We start from the raw sequence: 14,706 nt of genomic DNA, 5'->3' as shown, positions 1-14,706 counted from the left end.
CCTGCCTTCCACCAAAATGAAGACAAAACCTGTCTTTTTGAAGAGGAAGGCAGCCCATCTTAGAGAAGCAGATAGCCCAGCCATTGGCAGATGCACTGAGGAAGCAAGGGTATGTCTATGTTGACCCTGAGATGACCAAGCCAGGGAGAACACATGGAAGCACTTGAGAACAGATCTCCCAAGTGTAAGGTCGGGGGGGTCTATAAATCCCATCTGCTCTTGCAGCTGGTGATGTGAGGGACCCTGGGCCATCTCACATGTCTGACATCAAAGGACATGGCCACACACAGAGATGGAGCTCAATGCTATTTTCTACTGTAGTCAGAGCCATGATAAAGGGTCTGAGATTCCTCCCTGAGTGCTCCTCAGGGACTGCTTCCATCCCAAATTCAGGTTGTATCCACTTAGTGAGGAAGGCTGAGTCCTTCCTTGAGCACCGGCCTATGGTCACGCCCAGTGTTTGATAAGTATGGTCTAAGAAGCAAGATCCTGGTTTGGGCCTCATTCTGCACCAGGAGTTGAACCTGTGGTTTTCCTTCACTGAATGGTCTGGTCCTTCCAGCTTCCCCTTTCACAGGGGTATTCCTGACAGCCCAGGCACGTGCCACAGCCACGGCTGCTCTGAGTAACTCCACCAGCTCAGCATCAAATGGCTGTATTGCCAGTACTGACAGACGTTCAACTGGCACAAATCTATTGTTCCTAGAAACTGTGGGTTTGTTAAAGCTACCTTTAAGGATTAAATGTAAAAAAATGCCCATTTACAACATGAAACCCAACATTTTCTGAAACATGAATTAATTTGTGCGCTGCTGTTTAGGGATGAGTGTCACATGGCTCCTAAAATCTGATTTTCAGAAGTTCTGAGAACTCTGGTAAACCTTGTTGACAACTTTAAATTTTGTAAATTTTGTATTCAAAGCGAAGTTCTTCTCTTAGGCTTCTTTTATTTTCCTGGAATGATAGATAAGCAATATATTTGATATAAAAGATGAAGACTAACATACCATTGTAGTGAAAGCGTACTGAAAGGGGCTCAGTATGGTGTCAGGGTCCCAGTCCTCTGAACTGGGAGATGTGTTGTAAGAAAAGCGTTTCTAGAGCTTCATGCAGTTGCTCTGAGTACCTTATTGATCTTTTTTTTTTTTAGCTGAACATGGGATATTTCGATGTTTTGTAAAAATATATCAATCCTTTGAAGATAAAAGATCTCTTGATGCCTAACACCTTGATGAAAAACAGATGATGAGTAACAGATTTTATCTGTGAAGAAACATTTTTAGTTACTTTGGTTCCTACTTTAGCTCTGGTTCTTGTTCCTGTTGACCTAGACATTCTCTTTTAGAAAAGTTCAACATTAACTGCCAGGAGGTTTGATGATGTTTAAATACAGCAAAGACTTCAAATTTCATATCATCTAGGTAGCAGAACTGCGGATGGGTTCTCTGCTTGTGCTAAGGCATTTGACTACAACAGATCTGTGATGCTTTAGAGAGAGAGAGAGATTTTGACCCTGGGTAATGGATTTGTCTCTCATACAAATGACTGTCTTTAGTGTCCTAATTGATTTCATCTGTAGCTTTACACCCTTTCCTTTTTTTTTCCTCTTTCCTTTGTAGTCAGAGCTACCTTCAAACTGCAAGTGACGTGCCTGGGGGTCACAACCTGGATCCCTCTGCAAACTACAATTCCCCAAAGTTTCGCTCAAGGAATCAGAGCTATATGAGAGCAGTGAGCACGCTCAGTCAGGCCAGCTGTGTTAGTCAGGTGGGAAATTCTTGTTATAACTTTTCTTATAGGTTAATCACAGATGCAAGAGTTGTTACTAGTAGATGGTTTGTTTTGGTTTTGTTTTGTTTTTTTTTTAAATTAATATCAAACTAAGGATGTGAATTGTCAAAGTAATTCAGTTCTAAGGAATAGAACCCTTGTTCAAAATTTCAAGAAAAATAATGAATGCTAGAAACAAAGGAACACAGGATATTTTCCATTTAATTTTCATTAAAAATATAAATACTGGTATTTTCATTTTCAGTCTATATTAAATATTTAAATGTTAAGATTCAGACTGACTGTAAGGGGCACACTTCCGCAATACTCATCCTCTGAAAATATCTACCCTGATTTCATTAAATGTGGGTTGCTAGATTAAGATGTAGATTGAAATAATTATGCTCCAAAGGAGCAGTGATTCATCTCTAAACTCAATCCCTCACTCTTCCTGAGTGAAAGAATAAGTCCCATCAATTATTTAATGTATGGGGACTTCTGAAAAGAGACGTTTTTCCACCTTGCTGGTTTTATGTTGGTTAGTTAGTACTAATTCATGTTGAAGTGAGATCTGAATCAGGCCTGAAGTGCAAGCAGCATTATGAAGTATGTGCATGTTCTCTTTAGCAGAGGACTTTACATAAAATTTCCAATGTTTCTAATGTTCATTGGTCCTGATGTTTCTTCCCTGTGTTCCTTCATGACAGGAGGGCCTTGCCCTTGTCTCAGACGTGTTACTTTATTTTTCTTTGACCATTTAGTGAGGCACCTAAGGGTATAGTAGCTAATTATGCACAACGTTTATGTTAAAAAAATCTTTTGGAAGCAATTTTATATTAATTCACATTCAATTTGTACTGCATGGCTATTCAGGCCTGGATACAACTAATCTAACTTGAGGCTTTTAACTGAGGCAACAACTAAAGCTTCCTGTGTAGTTAATGGAGTGAAAGAGTTTATTGCAGGACAATGCACATCCCAAGTGGGCAGGGAGCCCTCTGGAAATGCTTGTCAGTCTCCACTGATTGAAGAGAGTTGGGAGGGACTAGTCGCCTGACTAATGCCCTTCAGTCAAATTCCTTAATTTATGTGGGATAAATCTAAGTATAATCTTGTGTAGCACATATCCGAATTAGAAACAGACAGTCAGTCATTTTCCAAACCTTTCATTATTTTTCATAGCTCCCTTGTGAAACCTGTCCCCATCATTTTCATGCTTTGGTTTTCATTACCCTGGTTTGGTTATTTTCTATTTTTATTACACTTTGGTTTTGAGAAAGTTTCACAAGAATTAGATCCTGCATTCAAAGCAAGTGCTGTTGGCTGTCACCTAACAATGTTATAATATAGAACTAATCTAACATCTTCTGCCTCTTTGACCATGTCTGTGCATGGAGATATTCACTGAGCTGTCCATAACGACTAATTGGTTTCAGCAGTGGTTAAGGTTCTTCATTCCAATGTGCATTACCTGGAAAGATGTCCACAATAGATTTCATTTGCAGGTAGATTGCTCAATTGGCCAGATCAACTAAACCTGCTGGATATAGTTCCTTACTTTCTTTTTCAGTTTTTATTAAACTATGTGATTTTGTGTCAAAAACATACTTCCTACCTCACAGTCCAGCTCTTTCCAGACCAGTAATAAATGCATTTAACAGACACTTTACAAAGTAAATGTATTAAAATAGCAAGTTCTGAACCTTTGCTGTTTCCTGTTCTTTTTCCATGACACCATCACCTTTTTGTCCCATCTACATAATAGCAGTTTGTATGATTTGTGGTATTTTTAGTGCCTTTTTTGTGTGTGTGTGAGCTCCTTCCTTTTTCTCTCTTGACCAAGGGTAGAGTCAAGAAAGATGCTGGGTTCCCTGGTTTAGATTTTTAATTTAAGTTCAAAAACTTTTATTTTTCAGTTGTCAATGACCTTAGTTTAAAGGAAGTGGTTAGGACTTGAAGTGTTTATGGACTACATTACCATAAATTTCCCGATCAATGATGTATGCAAAATATTTCTAAGATTTTTTTTAATCTTTTTGAAATTGCATTAGTCTACTTAACTTTATTAGAAGCAAATTTTATGGAGGGTAATGTAATTCCTTTCAGAAGAGATTTTGTAGCCAAAATGTCTTACATGAAATTAAAATATCAGTTATTCATTATCATCAGAAGTTCTGTATGAAATTTCCATTTACTTAATCAAAGTCCTAAAACATTTGAAACATTTGCACTTACTCTGTTTCTGAAATGAATAATGTAGTAGCAACAGTAATAATGAAAAATGCACTTAGCAGCTGTATAGAAAAACTAATATCAACTGGATGTGCTGTTTAGTGATGCTACAAATTTAACTTGGTATTTATTCTTAATCCAATTTCTAGCACCCTCTTTTTAAAAAAAAAATTATCAGGAGGTCATGCATTTGTCTGTCGGGTGTTACCTGATTTTAGATAAAAATAATTTTGAATTATTCAGGTACATTTACAGGTAGTTAGGGCTGACTTCAGAGAACCTGTTAAAAATGATCTAGGTAGAATTTAGGCACTCATGTTCAAAACTGCAATACACAGTTCCCTACTGAGAGGTTCCCTAAGCCTGGCCAGCCTGACTAAACCCTGTTTATCATGAAATCTACCTAAAAATGTAGAGTTTTGCCTCATGCCCAACCTCCAGGGCAGAGTCAGAAGGTAGATGCTGGCACCTGCCCCAGCCCTGTGGGGAGCTGGAGGGTGGTGCTGAAATCCCCCAAGGGTCCAGCCTGGTAGGTGATGCAGGTAGGCACATCCAGGGTGCTCTGACAGGCTGGGTTCCTCTGCACACCTGGTGGTGGAAGGGTCAGAATTAAAATAATGCTGCTGAAGAAAAAGCAGCAGTAGTAGCCGCATCTGGGTTTTCCACAGTAGTTCAATGGCTAACCCAGTTAACCAGGGAAAGAGTTTGGATTAGGGCCCTTCTCAGCTAAAGGTGGTCCAAGAATTACTTTCTCATCTGACCACTTTTCACCCTATTTCAGTCAATGGTTATTCTTTCACACACTTCACTGGACACCACTCTAGATGCAATATTTCTCAAACCTTTCAGAATCATCACCTCTGCACTTACACATCTTCAGGTATGAGATACTTCCTTGAGCCCTTATCCTTATAGCGAGAGGAAGACAGCAACCTGCCACACAGGGTAAATGTCCACATGAGCAGTAACTTTGCCGATAAGTGATGAGGCCCAGCAATCCACCCTCGCCTTTTGAGAGCTAATATTAGTATAACTGATTTCTGTTCTCCTATCCTGGCAGAACATGGATTTCTATCAGTGCAGAGTGATCTTGTTAGTTACCATTAAATAATGTATTTACAATCCTCTGAATATGCCAAAAAATATTAGAATGTAAAATTAATTGTACGGCATGTGTGATGTACTTACTATATACATATAAACAGCTGATATAAGTTAAAAAATGTGAATGTGATCAGAAGGGATTACTACATCTTAACTATTTGCTAAAACAGTTCTTCATCAATGTACAGGTGTCCATTTGAGATGTTGAGGCCGTGATGATCACAAAAAAGCAAGTCAAAAATCAAATGCATTGTTGTTGTTTATTCAGATGAGTGAAGCAGAGGTTAATGGGCAATTTGAATCGGTGTGTGAATCAGTGTTTAGTGAAGTTGAAGCTCAGGCAATGGATGCCCTTGACCTCCCTGGATGTTTCCGAACAAGAAGCCACAGTTACTTGCGTGCCATTCAGGCAGGCTATTCCCAAGATGATGAATGTATACCTGCGATGGCATCTTCCAACATCACTTCAACTATCAGGTCAACCACAGGTAAGCAAATCTGCGATGACCCTTCCACTGTTCTGCACGTAAAAATATGTTGTATTGTTTTGTAAAAGGATGTTTGACCCTGGAACAATTTCCCTGTGTAGTGATAATAATTGATACCAGTATTCTTAAGGTTTTTAATACTGTACTGTTGTGGCTACAGCTTTGAATAAGCTCCTTCTGAGGAGAATCCTGCAGGCATAATATAACGGACCTGTACTTCAGCATAGCCTTAAGTTGACCTCCATTTCCTATACATACAGTTATCCAGGCACAAATATAAAAATGCAAGTGCAAATGGTATCATTTAGGTGTTGTTAGATGTTTAGGTATTTTTATCTATCAGGTAATCAACCTTCTAAATGAGATCAGCTGCAGGGATTTTAACTGAGGTCCTTAAAGTACCAAAAGAAAAAGAGTAGCAAGATTTTAAATATTTGGTCTAAACACTTACAGGCAATTAACTTAACAGGGAATTAATTACTTATCTTTAGAAAAGGTGTAACCAGTTGTATCAATACACTGAATCATAAAGATTACGTCAAGCTTCATGCATCTGCTATTACTCCTCAATAACCATTAGCATTCATTGTTATACCATCCACTTTTAGGATCTTTTAACATTCTTCTGGCAACTTTCTTTTCTCTTATTAGCTGCTTAGCAAAGATTTTAGCATTTTTATTTTAGAATATTAGCGATTAGTATTGGTAGCGAAAAGATTGCACAGATAGTTAAATAATTAAAATGAAATCTGTAACAAATATGTATTCTTTGTTAATTCATCCAAATTCACTTTTATGTTTCCAAATATATTAATGTCAGTTCCTAATTATGATATTGTCCTTGCCGCATACGACTAAATTGCAGTGCAAGCTACCCATCTACAAAGGTAAAAATAGAGCTCAAAATGTATCATGCAAAAATACTTTCTAAATTATTTGCTTGACACATCTGTTGTATAACAGAACAGTGGGAGCTCAGAAAGGAAGCAAGCTGAGGTTGAATAACATAAATTTGCATTCCAGAAGTAGCATAAAATGTTATTTTATCTTAAGCATAGTATTTTAATTGCTATATATAACTTTGTGTAAAATCAGAAGTTGTGGCTTACAGTGCCACCTCTAGGGATGTTTCTGTCCTTTGTTTAATAGAGATGGCATCATGATATGAGATTTTATTGCTACCGCAGAGACTAACTTTCATCTTTGTCATATAGTACTGTGTGATTATTATGAAGAAACCTTCCATGGCAAAAGACACAACTGAATATCTATTTTAGTGTCTGACTCCAGGTATTGAATGGGAATACTTTCAGAATTACTTTGGTTACCAGGTGGATTGGTTTGAATGTAAGCTGTCTTGAGTTTATACGCTAGATAAGCCCAAAATTCTCACTGAAAGGAATTAATTTTATTTTCTCTAGAGCAACAAAGCTGAATAATAGGATGTGCCTGGGAAAATAATCAGATTAGGCAGTAAATATGTTTGCATCCCAGTGTTTTCATACTTATGGAAAACATTTTGCATTGATTAGCAGTCTGCTGGCTAAATAATGCGGTTTTGAAAACTTTAACCTTCATTTCACACATGACTTCTCCCTCATCTCGGAAATGATTTATCAAATAGATTTTCTTGCCCAGATATGCAATCTTTCCGCTTTGTTGTGGTGAGGTGATATTGACATTGTGGAGAAAAAAGATGATGTGAGATAGTTTCCTGAGCCAAAACTGTTTCCAAGCCTACGGACTGCATGCCGGTCTGAGTGTGGTTCTGTATTCAAAATATTATCTCTGTACCACTGAGCAAGTTTGTCCTCAGCTTCTATATAAGATAAATATTCAAATTAGAAATATTTATCTGATTTACAAGAAGGATATGTGATTCACTATTAATGGAAAACTTCAGTTGCCAAATAAGTTCTCATGTTTAAAACCTTAGGGGTAACTCTTCCACATTGCTCTCTTCAGCCCCTGTCACTTTGGAGGGAGATGCTTTACTTCCTATCATTACTATAATTAAAAAAAAAAAAATCTCGCTTCTCCAGCCCTCTCTGAAAATTGTAAAAGAAGCAGTTGCCTGAAATTTGAAAATGGTGTTGGCACATATTTGACATTTCTACGGGCTTCATTCAAATAAATGTCAAAAAGGTTGAAGTTTCACATCAGCCTTCAGTTCCAATTCAGTCTTTTGAATTCTTAGGAAAATTACATTACCTTAATTTCTTTTTTTGCTTCTGATGTAACAAACTCTTCTTGGCAAAGAAACTAAAGTGATTTCTTAGAAAATTAACATGCATTTCAATTTAATTATTACTTGAAATTTTAGTGATATAGGTCATGACTGCCTCTTATCGATGTTGTAAAGCAATTAAATCATAACACACAGACTTAGCTAAAAATTAATTCATGTAACTAAAAATGTAAATCTAAAATAAAAAATATACTATTTGATCCATGAATTCAATTACAAAAGTATGGAATATATATTTACAGCATGCAGTTTCCTAAAATATTCCTAGATGCATTAACAGCTTTCAGAAGGTTGGAAGGTTGCAGCTATAATGGCTATTATGAGCACATAACTTTTGCACAGACCCATGTAGTTTAATTATTTGTGGATCCAGGCTTCTCCACCTCTGATGGAGACTCTAAAGAGACAAGACATAGGGCACTACCTGTTGCTGCAGGTGTAAATGAATGAGACAAGTGACAAAGCAGAGGAGGCAGCCAGCATTGCTGGCACACTGTAAGCTACACCTGGACTCTGTGTTACCCCTGCTAAGACTCATACTTCATTGTGGTTAGGGCATTTCTAGCCATATTGTTTCATTTTGTAAAGAGGTAATAAACCCAGTAAAAAAAATACTTCATGTTCAAAACCCTGAATGACAGCGTATGCTTTCTGTCTCTGAACTGTATCCATTTGCAGCTGTCAGATGCACAGCTGAGAAACTACAGCTCCAGCTGCTGCTGCCTCCCACCTTGTCCCTCCATCACAGACAACATGTAATTTCCTGAATGGGAAGTCAGTGTGCAGTAGTCATCCTAACTACTACTGCCTTACATCTTTGCTAGTCTTGCAAGCAATGCTTCACTTTTCAGGAAGATTGCATAAAATCTGGGTCACTTTTCCAGGTAATACCAGCTTGATTCCCTATTGTCTAAGTGTGTCTGCACATATTTATGCTACACGGTCAGCTTGGAAGGCTCCAGGAAGGATCCTTCCTGGTAACGTCTGGCTAGCGTAGCAGGGTGCTGCGGCGAGGTATGCAAGCTACCTGGGGTACCGGAGCTGTGCACCACCAGCTCAGCGCGTAGTGGGCCCCGTCCGTATAGTCCTGCTGGGAAACAGAGCTGGGAGCAGGGCCGCAGTAACACCTTATCCCACCTGCGATACCTGGGCTGTCCTACTGAAAAGTAACTGAAATACCCGGGTACGACACCGGATTGTACTATGGAAACATAACCAGCGAGGAGGTCTGGAAGATCTTACCTGGTCTCTGGTTGTTTCCCCTTTGCCTGAGAAGGTCAGCTTAGTTTTTATTACATCTTATACGTAGAGAGAATCCTGTATATGACCTACCCCGTGTTATAGAATATTTCAGGATGTTTCCTTACAGTTCTTCCTGCTGATGTTGTTTGATTTTACCATGAATGCAGAAATACTTACCGAGTTTCAGTGATACTGGAGGTAGCAGTTTGGATGGTCTGTTGTGAAGCAGAACAACATGTCAAAATCCCTCCTCTGAGACAGAGGGTAATTTGGTATTTGCACCTTTGGCTATCCAGGATATCCTGAACACCAGGTTATCATGTGTTCAGATGTGGGAGACACACTTAATTTCTCCTGATGGCATTATTATACATTGTATAAAGCACTTTCACCTTTATTGAGAGAGTCACTGCCGCTCTAGCCCGCTGCTCAGGACACTCAGCTGTCAGGTGGGATATCTGCTCAGGGAATATTGCTTTTATATGCAAATGGAAACAGTTAAAGCAGAAAAGACTAAATATCCTATAAGAAGGAACAGAAGCACTCCAGTCAGAGGTACAAAATCATTCTCCAGTAACAAGCACTGACTGAGTGGCCTCAGTTAAGTTCTTGTGCATTTAGACTGATGAATAAAAGAGGCCATCATCTGCAGTGTCTTAAAACTACTTCACATTTTCCTCTAACCCAAGTTATTTGGCTACAACTGTATTTTTTGATGAATGGATCAATGACAAAAATTCCACGTAGCAATGGACTTCAGCACAATGGGATTGGGTCATGGTACATGAAGGCATCCTGGATTTCTGTCCTATGTTACATGTCCGAGATAATTTCTCCCACGTCAGGAATTTCCAGCTGATCTTGCGAGAAACTTAGCATGAAGCACTGCTGATTTTAGGGGATACAGTTACTAGCCTACGTGGCCAGTACACTGCATTACAAAGACTTCAGTTGCCTAGAAAATGTAGCATAATGCAAACCTGTCAGGTCAGTTGTATATGCACCTCCTTTTATCTAATTCATAGCTCTACTAAAGTTCTGCTTACTAAAGAGTCCACTGAAAAAGACGAGGCGTAGGGAACTGTCTTTTGTCCATTTTACTTTTCTCAGCCAGTAGGACTCTCCTTGGCAATGAGTAAGCTTCACAGAATTCCACGTTTACTGAACTATTGAGCACTAATTCCAAAACCAATTAATAACAAACAAGGTCGCATTGCATGAGGGAGTTTTTAATTACAGCTCATACGATTACTCAGAATGCCTAAGGAATTGCAGCGTCCTTTCTCCTGACTTAAAGCTATTTTCAGGTTTCCATTTTTGAAATAAGGGACTACATAGGGTGAATTTTTAGAGCACATGTTTGATATTCAGCCATAAAATTCTCATTGCCAGTAAAAAGATTGCATGGTCATGTACCTACAAACATAAAGGCATGAGAATATGATATTTCATCAAGAGACTGTACTGTTCCATAGCACAGCTACCCCTGCAGACCCCAAAAGGACTGATTCTCTGCTTGCTCTCTGAACAATAATGACAGTAGTTATTCTTTTAGGGTTTGGTGTGGTTTTTTTTTTGCTTTCAAAGATATGAGGATACCAAGGCCAGGCAAAAGTTTAAGTCATAGCGCTACTGCATATGGAGCTACTGGACTTCAGTGAAGGGTCACTAAGAAGACAAAGGGACTGGGGTATCTCTCCTCTGAGGAGAGGCTGAGAAAGCTGGGACTGTTCAGCCTGGAGAAGAGGAGGCTCAGAGGGGATTTTGTAAATGTATGTAAATATAAAAACTGGAAAAATACACTTCTCAATTCCTAAAAGAAAAATGTTTTATGATCAATAAATGTGTGATTTTCTTTTATTTTCTCAAGAATTAGATACTTCATCCAGGTGGCTGCTTGTATCTTCTTAATCCAATGCTAGCACTATGGCTAGGAAAACCCAGCCAAATGAGGGAAAACATATGTATGAAGTAACATCTCCACAATTTTTGTCCTCTCTACAGAAATAAATGCTGAGTCTTAGAGGTTTTTATTGGTATCCATTGCTAAGTAATAGCTAGCAGTGGTATCCACAACAGGTATGCTTAAAACCACAAAACCTTTAGTCCAAGTAAGATACAGAAGGCTGTTTTCTGAGTTATAATTTGCCTATTGACTTTGTTTAATTACTTTTGGGGCTCCATGGAATTATCTGGCACTCTAATTCTCTGCAGGAAACATACCATATATCTGTAGGAGCACTTGGGGATCCTGAGTTAATACTTTGATGCTATGCCAACTTGTGTGCCTGTACTGTGACAATAAATCTTATGCTAACAAACGATGAGCCCAGTTATACACTTGGATACACACACATCATTTTCATTGCTCTGGGTATATCTGGGGGGAATAATTAGTCTTTAATTCTTTTAAATATATTGAAGTTCTGCTGCTGTGCTGACACTGCTGTTTAATAGCAGCTCTAGGTGGTGGAAGTGGCCCAGGGAGTTACTGAGATGAAGGTGACACAAGCCCTTTGGTTCAAGGAGTTCAACAGAAGATGGCCAAGGGGCCATTGCAACTGTTCCTAAGTCTGGGATTCCCTGAGATGGAGTAAGGCTGCGCTAAATGGGACTGCCTGGCCTCTCCAGGCTGATGAGGCATGAAAACAGTTGGAGCAGTAGCCAGGAGCTTTTCATAATTCTCACTCTCCGTCATACAGATGATCTTGAGAGGCAAAGATAGAAAATTAAATTGCTGACTTCCATCTATGGTTAGTTTTAAAAACGTGTAATGAGTGTTTCTCCATTGCTCCTGATGTTCTGTGCTTGACATAATTCCTCCGTAACCTATTAGATTTGCCAGACATCTGGTTCTTTTTTTTTTATTAAAAAGGACACCCATGTTCCCTTCCCTGGCAGAATTTGGCTTCAAAGCTGTTCTGTGGGATCAGTTTTCACAGAGTTTTTTCAGGTTCATTTTTTGTATCATATTATGAGGAAGAAAAAAAAAAAACATATAAGAAAGAAAAAAAAGTCACACAAGGAAGGTGATTCACTGCTCGGGTGTTTGAAGCCTTCCTGACATGTTAGAAGCTAACAGTGGCAGAAGTAAATCTCAGCCCAGCTATTTAGCTTGAGGTTGCCCGAGGGTTTTGTTCTCAGGTGGGTCTGTGCAGCTGTGGGAGGCTTGCAGGGCCAGTGAGCCTGGAAGTACCTGTTCATAGTGCTTCCTTGTGCTTGTAATGAAAAAGAAGGCAGGACCCCTCTCCTGCCAGTGCTTCTCCTTCTGTGTTCCTCAGTGAATGTAAAAAACCTCTAAGGATTCTTCTCAGGAGCTCTGCATGCATTCAGTTCTGGTTTTTGTTGAAGGCAGCCATAATGATGACATGTGCACTGGAACTACAATGCTTGCTGTGCTGGATATAGGCAAAATTTTGATTGCATTCTGACACAGTTTTTACTAGCTCACATGTAATATTTCATCCATCAGGGCCTCAACCCATCAGTTAATGTAACTAAGCATAATGCCCTTGAAGTTGACCCAGTTTTGCTTGCTGACAAACTGGCCCTTAGCTTTGTTATGCTTTCAGTACAACAAGGGTGTGAGCCGTGTTCTGCTTTAGCTCTTTACAATAAAAAATATTTTCCAAAATCTGTGTGTGCAGCCACAGAGGAATTCCTCTCCTGTGGGTCCTAGCAAAGGCACAAGGGCTGATAGAGGAGGGTATGTGTGAAGAAAGACAGCTGCATTTCAAAATAGCAATAAACTTTACAGCAGGTCAAGTTTTGCTTCCACAGGGATGCCTCCCTTCTAGAATGTACATTAGATAGTAAAGCTCTTTCCAAAAATGTGTTATCAGGCATTTAGGGAGGCAAGTCCAGGTGCTTTCGCTACTGTTCTGCCTCATGGCGAGGACATTTTGATTAATGCTCACCATTTACAAATATGCTTCTCCTAAGAGACATTATTTTTAACTTGCAAAATTGCCTTTACCAAGAGAACAGAATGCTAGTGGGCAGCTGCCACCCAAATCCTTCCCAATAACAGAGGCATTTGAAAGTAGAGGCAAAGCAAGTTCTTCATTATTTAAATAAAGTTGTATCTATGCTTGAGTGGAGAGGCACGGAAGTAAGAGAAAGACTTTTATAGTTACCTTTAGTTTTACTCCCAGTGAATTCTCTGTTTTCTCAATATTAAAAAACCTCTTGGGATGCTTGCACATCTCTGCCATACTCCCATCCTCTATTTTCAGTTCCCTGAAATGGAGTTTCATCAAGATAAGCTTGCATTTACGTCTCCATTGCTGTAGCAGGAATTTTATTCAGAATCAGATCTACCCTAGAAGGGCAATTGGTAAACCTGATACTTAAAATATTACTTGGAAGAATTTTTCCAGAGGATCAGAGAACATAAAGATACTAAAATTGGTGTCATTCCTAGGGCATAACCAGACAAAATTAGCCTTTGGCCAGACAGGTTAGTTGAATAGTGTGGGATTTGCCTCCAGATCAAGTAATCTAAACATAGATGCTTTCATGCAAACTAGTTGTCTAAGTTCCCATTACAATAAATTCTAATTCAGTTCAAAGATAATTGGCTGGTACCATTTGAGACATCTACACGGGACCTACAAGAGAATTGCATCCTCCTGGACAAGCAGCTGTAGGCTAGGCAGAAGGGCCTAGGACCACTAAAAAGGTATTAGATACCTATGTTTAGGTGAGTTTGACTCAGACTGGATACAGTGTATGGATGCCATTGCACACCAACAGTCAAAAAACCCCTACCTACACTGACATGTCTTACACTCAATTAATAGCACCCTGATACTTACCAACAAACTTTGTACTCACTGTAAGGCCAAGGTTTAGTCTCAGTATACAGTCCATTAAAATATACACACTGGAAACCACAAATACCAGAGCAATCCAAGCAGCTCACTACTAATCCTCAAGGGCAACTATAGGGTATCCAAACAGGTTTAGAGAAGATACTGAGTTTGAAGTGAGTAACCTATCACTTCGCTTTCTGAGACTGAGAACAGAATATCAAGGACATATCAATGAGTCATGATTTTTATATGCATTTCTTTTTTGTTGTATAAATACAAATGAACCTTTTGGGATAGTTTTGTGTCCAGAAAAATACATATATTTCCACTCTGTCTGCTTCCCCCAATTGAAAAAAACCATAAAATTTCAGTCATAAAAATTCATCTCACCTAACACATATATCTAAAATGTAGCTGTCAAAAGCAGTGACATTAATGTCCTATTGGAGTCAATGAAATGTGATTTATCTCCTTTAGGATTAGTATCTGTTATGAAAGAAGTTGTCCTCTGGACACCCCTATTTCTCTCTTTTGCTTACAAAAATAGTCTACAACGATGGTATAGTATAGCTAGGTAACTTCTATAAAGCTGAGGTAAAAGTCAGGCCTATCCAAATTGCCTTGTAGGATGACACTAAAGATTAAATCCTTGTCCCACTGAAAACAAGAATATCTGAGAGCACCATGCTCGGACTTACAGGGTTGAGAGCTCAAACCCAGCAGCATCATTTGCTGCACCAAAATACAGGGCTGGCAGCCTGCCAGTAGCTTTCTCAGCACTGCTTATGACACTGATACTGACTCCATC

General features: G+C 39.0%; 1 protein-coding gene across 1 annotated transcript in view; it reads left to right on the top strand.

The window, feature by feature from the left end:
* DLGAP2 (DLG associated protein 2) overlaps positions 1–14,706 on the top strand; it is a 163,421-nt gene that overhangs the window by 100,255 nt on the left and 48,460 nt on the right. Inside the window, exons 5-6 of the mRNA XM_064447957.1 lie at positions 1,620–1,767; positions 5,375–5,594. Coding sequence (XP_064304027.1) covers positions 1,620–1,767; positions 5,375–5,594 — 368 coding nt within the window. The remainder of the gene's footprint in view (positions 1–1,619; positions 1,768–5,374; positions 5,595–14,706) is intronic.

Source organism: Phalacrocorax carbo, chromosome 3 (assembly GCF_963921805.1).
Source record: "Phalacrocorax carbo chromosome 3, bPhaCar2.1, whole genome shotgun sequence".
Classification (NCBI taxonomy): Eukaryota; Metazoa; Chordata; class Aves; order Suliformes; family Phalacrocoracidae; genus Phalacrocorax; species Phalacrocorax carbo.
The sequence above is the reverse complement of the archived record's forward strand: the minus strand, read 5'-3'. Positions and strand labels throughout refer to the sequence as shown.